This window comes from Myotis lucifugus, unplaced genomic scaffold (assembly GCF_000147115.1).
Source record: "Myotis lucifugus unplaced genomic scaffold, Myoluc2.0 scaffold_805, whole genome shotgun sequence".
NCBI lineage: Eukaryota > Metazoa > Chordata > Mammalia > Chiroptera > Vespertilionidae > Myotis > Myotis lucifugus.
This window is the reverse complement of record NW_005871853.1, coordinates 33,055-44,769: the sequence shown is the minus strand read 5'-3', so window position 1 is coordinate 44,769 and position 11,715 is coordinate 33,055. Positions and strand designations below refer to the sequence as shown.

Sequence of the window (11,715 nt, the reverse complement as noted above, 5' to 3'; positions counted from 1 at the left end):
ACTTAACTAAGGAGGCAAAAGACCTGTACTGGGAGAACTACAGGACATTGAAAACAGAGATAGTGGAAGACATAAACAAATGGAAGAATATACCATGTTCATGGATTGGCAGAATCAACATCATTAAAATGTCCTTACTACCCAAAGCAATCTATAGATTCAATGCAATCCCCATTAAGATACCAAGGTCATATTTCACAGACCTAGAATAAATGCTCCAAAAATTCACATGGAATAAAATAAGACCCCAAATAAGCTCCCGCCACTGCTGCTAGGCTAAGGAGCAGCAAGCCTGGCTTCTAGCTGAGCGGTGCTCCCCCTGTGGGAGCGCACTGACCACCAGGGGGAAACTCCTGTGTTGAGCATCTGCCCCTGGTGGTCAGTGCGCATCATAGCAACCAGTTGTTCTGCTGTTCAGTTGATTTGCATATTAGGGTTTTATTATATAGGATTTTAAAATTTTTGGTAAAATATACATAACATAAAATTTACTATTTTAACCTTTTTAAAAATATTTTTTTTTATTGACTTTAGAGAGGAAGGAAGAGGGAGAGAGAAAGCTGGAAACATCAATGATGAGAGAGAATAATTGATTGGCTGCCTTCTGCATGCCCCATACTTGGATCAAGCTGCAACCCAGGCATGTGCCCTGATTGGGAATTGAACTGTGACCTCCTGGTTCATAGGTTGATGCTCAACCACTGAGCCATGCTGGCTGGGCTTTAACTATTTTAAGTGTACAAATCAGTGGGATTAAATACATTAACAATGTTGTGCAACCATCTCCACTATCCATTTCCAGAACTTTTTCATTGTCCCAAACATAAAACCTGTACTTCTTGAACAGTAACTCAACATTTCCCCCTTATCCATAGTATTTCCAAATTTTACCCTTGTATAGTTTTTTTTAGTGGTTGCTCTAGGTATTACATTATGTATACTTGTCACAATCAACTCATGTCACCATTTTACTAGTTCAAGTTAAGTATAGAAATCTTACCTTCATTTACATCTTTGTTCTCTCTGTTTATAATCTATACTAATAAAAGGGTAATATGCTAATTAGACTGGATTGACTGGACATCTTCCAGACATCTGACTTCCTTCCAGACAAAGCCACAGTGGCGGGGCCCAAGGTAGAGGCAGTTAGGGGAGATCAGGCCAGCAGGGGAGCAAGCAGTTAGTGGTGATCAGGCTGGTGGAGGAGCAAGCAGTTAGGGGCGAGATCAGGCTGGCTCGGGGAGTAAGCAGTTAGGGGCACGATCAGGCAGGCAGAGTGGTTAGAAGCCAGAGGTCCCAGATTGTGAGAGGGTATAGGCCAGGCTGAGGGACCCTCCCCCCCCCCACATGCACGAATTTCATGCACTGGGCCTCTAGTATAATATAAAAGGGGCTCTATGGAAAGTAACCTCACAGGGTGATTTGATCATAAATTCCTAATTGAGCAGGTCATGGTGGGTAGTCATGCCCCAGGTATACTAGTATAACTTCTTTAGTAAAAGGCTTATCTTTGCCTTACGCAAGCCCTGTCCATTGTTTCTGCACATCTAGGTTAACATACCTTTGAAATGCTTCTTTTCAGAGCCCTCTTACTAAAGCCTGACCACCTTCAAGAGAGAACATAATCTTAACCTTTCTGAAATCAGATCCCTGCCTTGCTTTCTCCCACTTTCCTGTAATCTTCCTTATACTCCATCCTTAATTTCAAATGCACAAAAGAAGCTGACAACTGTCATATTCTTGGTAGCACTTATCTCAATCTGTTGAGATCTTGCTTCCATGTGTATCCTCTGTTTGATTCAAATAAAGTTTTATAAAAATTCTCTACAGGTATGGACATTCTTAGGTCAACATACTTACTCTACATACAACATTGTTATAGTTCTTGCTTTCACTGTTAATTTAGAAATTTAGAAAATTCAAGAGGAGAAGGAAACTGTATTATATACACTAATATTTTTGGTTATTATGTTATTTCTTTCTTCTTGATGTTACAAGTTTCCTTCTTTTATTATTTTCTTTCTGTTAGAAAACATTGTTTCTGGTAGGTCTGCTTGTGAGAAATTCTCTTAGTTTTCCTTCATCTGGGGATATCTTGACTTCATTTTCATTATTAAAGAACTAGTAGCCCGGTGCACAAAATTCGTGCACATTAAAAGGGAATTAATTAGCGGAGATATTTTAAGATTGCTATTTGTCCTTTTTCTATAATAGAAGTGTGAGAGATGAAAGGAAATTAGTAAAATGTATATGAAAATAATATGTAATTTTTTAAAAAATATATTTTATTGATTTTTTACAGAGAGGAAGGGAGAGAGATAGAGAGTTAGAAACATCAATGGGAGAGAAACATCGACCAGCTGCCTCCTGCACATCTCCTACTGGGGATGTGCCCGCAACCCAGGTACATGCCCCTGACCGGAATCGAACCTGGGACCCTTCAGTCCGCAGGCCGACGCCCTATCCACTGAGCCAAACCGGTTTCGGCTGTAATTTATTAATAAATAAACAGTAACAAAAGGATATAACAACAACAAAGGCATGATATAAAAATGACAAAAACATGATATGAAAACAACAAAAACATGATATAAAAACAACAGTGATACAAACAATGACTGATAAAGTGATTAAACTTATTCTAATATCTCCCTGTACACCACATTAAGAGTGAAAACACTTTCAGAGGGCTTGACTAATTTTCCTTGTGATGAAGTATTTAGAACTTTAACTGTAACGTCACATGCTCTTCAAACTCGAGAGAAAGCAGCATATAACTGACCATGTGCAAAAACGGGTTTAGGTAGGAATATGCCTACTCTGTCTAGACTTTGTCCTTGTGATTTGTTAATAGTCATCACAAATGCTGGCATCACGGGAAACCATCATCAAATCAATTTAAATGGGAGGCCAGTGTCAGATGGGGACAAATCAATTCTTGGAATCAGAACAACCTCTCCCTCTGCAGATCCTGTTAATACTTTAGCTTTGAAAATGTTAGGTCATAATCTTTTGATAATAAATCTGGTACCATTACAAAGACCCCATTCACTATTTTTTTTTTTTAATTTCCAAGGTACTTTATTGTTAAAACAGGTCACAACACTAAGCTTCGGGCTGGTTCTGCCAACACACAAGCTACAAATGCTTGCCTGGCAGCTGAGGGGCGCTCTGCGGTAGCATGTTTGAGAATTGAATAAAAATCCATATAAAACAAATATTCAAATAGTTTCCATAGGAACACGTAAGTGTGACCCCGTCGCCTAGGCCTTCCACCTTGTTCCATCTGTGCCACCCCCACTTACAAAGACATTCCAAACTAGCAATCATTAAGTTAAGTGGTCCCCCCAAATCCCTTAAGTCAAGCTACACTCGCGTAACAGCTACAGGAATGGTGTCTACACGTTCACGTGGGCTGACGCGCAGGCTGCTGGGAGGAGCTCCATCCCGCTCTCCCAGGCGCAGGACACAGGCAGGGCGACGGCGTCCTCCTCCGCCTCGGGTGGGAAGTCGCGGTTCTGGATTTGCTGCATCAGTTGCCATGTCGGCCCTGACATCACATAGTAGATCGTCGGCCTCTGGAACCCATTGAAAGTAGAAGCAGCAGCCACGGTATAAGCACCCATGTTTTCAAAGAGCATCCAGTCCCCCACGTGCATCTCGGGCAAGCCGCAGCGCTCCACGATGCGATCGAGGCCGTCACAGGTCGGTCCCCAGATGCTGGATGAGTAGTACTTCTCATCTGGTTTGGGCCTCTTCTGCAGCAGGGGCTTCACGTGCGCATGATCGTAGAGGATGCAGTTAAATGACCCGTACACTCCGTCGTTCACGTAATACATGAAGGTCTTCTCGCTCGACTCCTCCTCATCGTCAGAGCCCGTTTGTTCCTTCAAGACCAGCTTTTTGGCAATGATATTAACCGCAAGCGTGAAAGCTGATGCAACATAGTATCTGCCCGGCTCAGCTATGACTGTCACTCCCGAGTCTGATGGAAAATACTTGTCCAGGGCTGGGTTGATTACACTGGTGATCTCCTCAAATTTAAGCTTTGCATCCTCAGAACCAGGAAAGCCACTGCCAATGTCCAGCAGGTACATGTTGAAACCAACCTCAGCCCCCATGTCAAAGACACAGCGGGCATCAGAGATGGCCTGCACAAAGGTCTCAGGGTCAGTACAGCCACTGCCCACGTGAAAGCTGACACCGATGACATCGATGTTCAGCTCCTTGGCCCGCTCCAAAAGGAGCCTGCTGGTCTTGAGTGTGGCACCAAATTTAACACTGAGACGACAGACTGCTTTAGAGTCATCGGTGGCAATGCGCAACACCAGCTTTGCCTTTGGATGTGCCCTGGCGACTTTCATCAGCTCGACTTCGCTATCGAAAGTCATCATCTGGACTCCGTTATTGGCAGCGTATTTAATCTGAGACACTTGTTTACAAGGGTTTGCATAGATGATCCTCTCTGGAGGCACCCCAAGACTCTGCACCAACTGTATTTCAGTCTTGCTGGCGCAGTCAAAGCCTGTCCCGATGGCAGCCAGGGTCTTCACGATGGTCCTGCTGTCATTGCATTTGACTGCATAAAAGGGGGTGACCCGAGGAAGAGCTTTGAGCCACCGCAGATGTTTCTTTAGAATGTCTCCCAGGTCCGCAACGTAGAAGGCATCCTTGTCGTCTGAAGAAGAGACTTCATTAATTTTCTGGTCCAGGATGTCCTTGGCAGTAAAGCCCTCATCGAGGAAATGGCAGTCAAACTCTTCATTACTAACGTTGTTCATGTTCATGGTTTCTGGATGTTCCGAAACGCAACACAAAGGAAAATGAAGAGACGGGACTTAGGAAATTATTGCCAGCTGTTCAGAGGCGGCTCTCCAGGAACTCCCAGTCCACGGGACACAGGTCCTCTCTGTGCAGCAGCGGGAATGCCTCGGAGCGCCGGACGCCTCACGCCGACCCCTCACGCCGATCCCATGGAGCTGCCGCCACTGAGAGCGCAGGACCGCTGGCCGCCCCCGTCAGCCGCCCGCCCGGCCGGCCGCCGCCTCGCTCCCTCCAGCGGAGACCGCCGGCCCGAGTGGCGCCGGAGCGCTGGCAGAGGGGCGGCGGCGGCGGAGGCTGAGGGGACTGACCCCCATTCACTATTGAGATTTCTCAATAGCATGATGATTGCACTCACTTTCAATTTTAATTTATGACGCGGCATTCCCGAAGGAGTAATACTATTAAGAAATTTGATCGAAAAATGTTCCTTTTCAGCATCATCTGTGGAATCATCACTCAAATATGTGTGAAAATCTTCATCGAGTATATCCAAAATTTCTTCATTTAATTTTTGAACATGCTCATTTTTTGGACAAAGAATTGCACGTTTAGATATATTTTTCATATTATCTATAGATATAGTATTTCCAAAGGTACCTTCAATAATAGATCCATTACAAATCATTTCAGAGGGGATTTCAATAATATCCATTCCTAAATGAAAACTGCTATCAAGTGTGCCATCTATAAGTTTTACTAACCATCCACTATAAGCAGAATCCTCTGATCTCATTCTTGTTGTAAGAGACAACTTTATGAAACATCCCCAAACATTGCAGTACTTTAAACTTGTTTGTACTATGGTCGATCACATATTATGCTATACAATACTGAGACATTGTCAAAAATCCCCTCCAAGAAGGAGAACTTTCCCACCAAATACAACATTCAAATTTCTCTTAGTAATCTGTCTATGGCGTTTATAGCATGACTGGATGCCATGGTGCATTCATCAATAATGAGAAGTTGGGCCTTTTTAATAGTTTTAGCAACTTCACTCTTTATATTGAGTCTAGAAATTGAAGTTTCATTTAATGCAGTGGTTCTCAACCTGTGGGTCGCGACCCCTTTGGGGGTCGAACGACCCTTTCACGTGGGTCGCCTAAGACCATCCTGCATATCAGATATTTACATTACGATTCATAATTGTAGCAAAATTACAGTTATGAAGTAGCAACGAAAATAATTTTATGGTTAGGGGTCACAACATGAGGAACTGCATTTAAAGGGCCAGAAGGTTGAGAACCACTGATTTAATGGAATCGGTAATTTATATTGGGAATGAAAGGTGCTTCCACCAAGAAGTAAATTTGCAGCAATTCCTGTAGACGCTGTGGGTAAAACAGTACCACCACGACCTCTAATATAATGTATTAAAACTTTATACAGATATGCAGGTGAATAGGATTCCTAGCTGACAGGCCCCTGACAGCGAGCTGGCCACCTGTGGATTCAGTGAGGAATGGGGCTCCCTCTTCCCTCCTGTCAGGGTCCGGGTGCGGGTGAATGAGGTTCCTGGCTGGCAGGCCACTGACAGCAAGCTATCCAACAGCAGATTCTGTGAGGAATGGGGCTGCCTCCTCCCTCCTGTCAGGATCTGGTTTGAAGGCCGGACTCAGTATTTCCACGCTCTGCTCCGAGGGTGGGTTCCTGCCTGAAACCTCGCCTTCTGGGGAAACAGCTGGGGGAGGGTGCAGCCGTTTCCAAGACGACCCCTGCAGGACTGACTTCCTTCCGGTTGGTCAGGCTTCTGGAGGTGATGTTACACCCAGGGTTTTTATATAAGTAGATATTTTTCCTTTTCCTATGGGAGCCACCAGCTTGAGAGAAGTGTGGCCACAGATATCAGTGTGCTCTGAAAAGAGGGAATCATCTGGCAAAAATGTCACTTTCACACCAACTTGTGCAAAAACAATAGACAGCCCTATGCTGGACGTGAATTGGCAGGTCATCAAACCAGTGTTGAGTCTTGGGGTACTGGCAGAGCTGTGGCTCGAATTCCTAGAGTTTGAGGTGGGGGAAATCATCGTTCTGGCCAGGATGCTTCTGGACATATGCGTGTGGGGGCTGCACATTTGCACCAAAACCTGGTGCCATTGGGAATGCAGAGTGAACACAACACAGCAGCGATATGCCATCTGCTCTGCCCTGGCTGCCTTGGCCTTACCAGCGCTGGTCATGTCTAAAGGTCATCATATTGAGGAAGTTCCTGAACTTCTCTTGGTAGTTGAAGATAAAGTTGAAAGCTACGAGAAGACCAAGAGGCTGTTTTGTTTCTTAAGAAACTTAAGGCCTAGAATGGTATCAAAAAGGTCTATGCCTCTCAGCGAATGAGAGCTGGCAAGGCAAAATGAGAAGCTGTCCAGCGCAGAGACCTTGCATTATCTGTAACATGGACAACGGTATCATCAAAACCCGAGATACATCCCTGGGGGAGCATTTGAGATTTTGCTCCCATGTGTTTGGCTAAAATTAACTCTTTTTAATTTTTAAATAAAAAAATGTGTTTTCAAGTAAACATATGAAAATTATCAACAGGTTTTTATGTTTCTTATATTGATGAGGTTTTTATAGAAAACAGGAAGCCGAGAAAGGAGAAAATGATGCTGAGATTTGGTGATGGGATTAGTCTGCTTAATGTAAGTGAAGTGAACATTTTGAAACTTGCTCCCAGGGGCATGTGAGCCGTTTCTGTGTTTGGACTGAAAGGGCTTTTCCGAGAGTTAGGTGGTCTGTATGGCACCTGGTGGAAAGCTGCCTCCCTCGAGAGTAACTACAGCCTTCCCATGCACAAGGTGCTCAGTACTGACCTGAGCAGAATCTTGAAAACCCTAGAGACCCAAAGAGCCCTCTGAGCACTGCGCAAGAAGATTCACCGCAGAGTCCTGAAGAAAAATCCACTGGAAAATCTGGGAATCATGTTGAAGCTGAACCCATATGCAAAGACCATGAGCCAAACATCGTTCTCCAGAGGCCAAGAACCACAAGCTCCAGATGGATAAAGCAGCAGTTCTAGACGCCAAATCAGAAGAGAAGGGGGTTCCAGGCAAGCAGCCTGTGGTAGGGAAGAAAGGAAAGAAGGCTGTTGGTGTTAGGAAGCAAAAGAAACCTTTGGTGGGAAAAAAAGGCTACAGCTACCAAGAAACCAGCCCACAGAAAAGAAACCCACCACAGAAGAAAAGAAGCCTGTAACATAAAGTTAAATTTGGTCAAATCACTTTGGACAGCTCTAGCCAACTTGGCTCAGTGGATAGAGCGTCAACCTGGGGACTGAAGGGTCCCAGGTTCGATTCTGGTCAAGGGCACATGCCTGGGTTGCAGGCTCCATCCCTGGTGTGTGTGTGTGTGTGTGTGTGTGTGTGTGTGTGTGTGTGCAGGAGGCAGGCCAATCAGTGATTCTCATCATTGATGTTTCTATCTCCCTCTCCCTTCCTCTCTGAAATCAATAAAAATATACAGTTAAAAAAATCACTTTGGACAACTAATTTTGAATAAAAACCTAATCAAAGACAGTGAAAAAATTATTTTCACTCGACATAGGATACTCGGTTGACAATTCTTTCCTTTCAGTACTTGAAAAATGTTGTGCCACTTCTTTTTGGCCCTCATGGTTCAGATGAGAAATCTGCTGTAATTCATATTTGTGTTCTGCTTTAAGGCAACATTTCTCTCTGGCTGCTTCCAAGGTATTTTCTTGATCTTTAGTTTTCAGAAGTTTAATTGTCATATGTCTTGGAGTGGATTTGTTTGAGTTTGTTTTATTTGAGATTTGCTTAACTTCTTGAATTTGTAGGTTTATTTATTTATTTATTTATTTTTACCAAGTTAGGGAAGTTTTCAGCTATTTTTCTTTGAGTATGTTTTCATACTCTTTTCATTTTGTGACTGAAATGATAGGATTATTATCTTTTAAAAAAATCCTATAGTCCTTAAGACTCTGTTCCTTTTATTTCAGACTATTTTTTCTCTGTTGTTCAGGTTTGGTAAGTTCTATTGATCTGTTCTTCAAATTCATTGATTTTATCTCTGTTATTTTTACTCTATTATTGAGCTCATACAGCAAGATTGTATTTTACTTATGTATTTTTTCAGTTCTTTAATTTCCACTTAGTTCTTTTTGATAATTTCTATTTCTTTGCTGAATTATTTACCTTCAATTTATTTCAAGAGAATTTGTAAATGATTGCTGAAGTTTTTTATGATAATTGCTTTAACATAATTATCAGATAATTCCAACATTTGATTCATCTCATTGTTGGCATCCATCGAGTGTCTTTTCTCATTCATGCTGTGATTTTCCTGGATCTTGAATGAGTGATTTTTTTTATTATATCCTGGACATTTTGGATAGTATATTATAAGGCTCTGGATACTATTTAATCTTCATGTTCTTTTAGCAGGCAGTCCCCTGTTGAGATTTAACACATGGGCTGTTGGGTGTGTGTTTTAGATTTTCTCTGGTCCGTTCCAAAACCACTTTGGCAAAAGTGGAGTGCTGCATCACACTGCCTTGTTGCAAATGGGTGAGGTGGAAGTTCAGCTCTCCCCTGGTTCCACGGACACCCTCCCAGTAAAAGTGGAGCATCAGCTCCCATTGTCTTGTTGCCTCTGAGTGGGGGTGTGAACTCAGCTCCATGTTCAATCTGCTGATCGCACCTGCTGGGGGAATGGGAGCATCAACTGCTTTTGCCAGGCAGAAGATGGAAGGCCAGTTCCCCATTCAGCTCTTCCAAAACCATTCTGCAGAAGCACTGGAGTGCTGCCTCTCCCGTCGTGGATGAGAGGGACTGGGTGGAAAAATCACTCCCTGTGCAGTTCTGCTGAAATCATGCTGGGGAGAGAGTGTAGGATTTTTTTGTTTTGTTTGTTTGTTTTTCTGTGTTTGGCTGGAGTAAGACAGATATTGCTAATAAGGTTTTCAATTATAAGGTCACCCTTTCCCCCCCATGGTTTAGCCAGGGAAAACAGGCTTTTCTTGGGGCTTTTATTTTCTTGGGGTGGAGGCTTTTCCAGTCTGAGATAAGACAGAAAATAAAGAAACCCAGGAACTTACCACGGTGTCATTTCTCAAGTGCCAAGATGGCTATGTAGCCCAACCTCTTTCTAGCTTTGAAAATAGTCCCATCCTTAACGAGACATGTGATGCAACAAGTGACTATGACTGATAAGTTAAAAGAAATACAAACAATAGAAGCAGACCCACAAATGACTCAGAGGTTATATTTAGCACATAAAAAAATTCCCATGCTATGTCCAGGGTTTTTAGGAATGAGCTGGAGAAATGGAATTACTTCATGTTAGTGGAATCTCCTCAGAAAGCCATTTTTTAAACACTTGCTTAATTTACTACCTGGAGTCTCCCCCAGGTTGTCAAAAGTCGTGAATCTTGTATTTTAGCAATTTACAATCTAGACTCTGCCCTGAACAGATGCATAGTAAATTATGTAAACAGACAAATCAAATGCATACCTAATAAAAAGAAATAATAACATGCTAAATTTATATAGGGATTCATGATTTACAGAGCACTTTCTATATACATATTCTCTATAATTTACTAATTAAATGTATGCATTTACTATTATATATATTTCTCTCAACACTGTTGCAAGGTAGGTGGAGTAGGTATTGTTTTGTTTTTTTTAAAAAGGAGCTGATTGGTTAAGGTTCTTGCCTAAGGTTGAAAAGCTGGTCAGTAGAAGTGCTATGATTTTGTGAATTTTAGCCCTGGGCTCTTATTACAAACCACACTACCTAGGGTAAATGAGCATTTGTTCTATTAGCAATCCCATGCTTGACAAATAATCATGGAGCATGATTTTGTCTTTTCGAGGTACAGTATTTTATGGGTTTTGAAATCAGATAGATTCAAATTCAAGTTCCAGCTCCACCATGTCCAAGTTGTGTAACCTTGGAAAAATTACTTAACCCTTCTGTGCCTCAATTTCTTCATCCGAAAAATGGGGATAACAATATTTACTTTTAAAGATTCTTTCGGATAATCACACATTTAAAGCAAAGTGCCTGGCTTAATAAATGGTAGCTGTTATTATTATTCTTAAATATCAACAAAGCAAAAAAAAATAAATCCCCATTGCATTTCCATGATGAGGAAGTAATGATTCAGGCTCCAAGCTTTCAGAAGCAGGGGGTGTGCACCTGTCCATTCCTGTTTGGTTGTGCAGCACCTCACACGTTGCTTAATAAACACTGGCATCTCTGTAATTTTAACCGGAAGGGACTGAAAGGTCATCTGTCTCAAGCCTCTCATTTTATAGATAAGGAAACTGGGGCTGGGCGAGGTTGAATGAATTACTTTGGGGTTACAGTGCTGGTGCCCTTCCTGCTATACCTGGTAAAGCACACCAAGGAGTAAGCAGAAAACAAAGTATACAACGACACCCAGACTCCAGGAAGAAATAGATTCAGACCAATCAAACCGGAGGGAGTGGGTCCAAAGGTGTAAATGCCCCCTGCAGGCTGGACACCATCGATGAGGGCAGTGCTTTACTGGTAGGCAGCCAATTGGAAGTGCCTGGCCTTCAGGTGTGAAGTGAAGGCTACACCGGCAGGGCTTGGCTGGTGAGAGAGGCTGTCTTCTACAGACATTAGTGCGGCTGTAGGAAGGGGGCGGTAGATGTAGAAGAAAAGGCATTATTGTCAACACTGCCTATCCAATTCCTATTAGTAGGTCTTAATGGGGGCAAGTGTCATTCAGCGAGTCATCAAACAGTCATTTAAGTGGCCATTTGCCCCAAACCACACAGGAGCTATAAAAGAAGCAGAAAACATTCACTTTAATATTTTTTGGTAGTAGTTGTGTTTTCAACCATTTCTTAAACTGATTTTAGTAGCAATTTTGAGAAATGTCTCATGTGGAGATTTTATTTT

General features: G+C 42.6%; 1 protein-coding gene and 1 pseudogene across 2 annotated transcripts; one reads left to right on the top strand and one right to left on the bottom strand.

Annotated features, from left to right (window-relative positions):
* Positions 1-3,067: 3,067 nt before the first annotated feature.
* On the bottom strand, positions 3,068-4,954 carry LOC102435504 (ornithine decarboxylase-like). 2 transcript variants are annotated; one of them, XM_014448328.2, is made up of 2 exons: positions 4,333-4,954; positions 3,068-4,197 (listed from the first exon to the last, which is right to left on the bottom strand). In XM_014448328.2, the coding sequence occupies exons 1-2, from the start codon at positions 4,785-4,787 to the stop codon at positions 3,399-3,401; spliced, it is 1,254 nt and encodes a 417-aa protein (XP_014303814.1). In that variant the 5' UTR covers positions 4,788-4,954; the 3' UTR covers positions 3,068-3,398. The 2 variants fall into 2 exon arrangements, with proteins under 2 accessions (XP_014303814.1, XP_006106385.1); XM_006106323.3 differs by having other exon boundaries at positions 3,068-4,954.
* LOC102436132 lies at positions 4,926-8,021 on the top strand (annotated as a pseudogene).
* The last annotated feature ends 3,694 nt before the right edge of the window (positions 8,022-11,715 follow it).

Coding starts and splice junctions, on each gene's coding strand:
- LOC102435504 (XM_006106323.3), bottom strand. CDS start 4,787: ATGAACATGAACAACGTTAGTAATGAAGAGTTTGACTGCCATTTCCTC.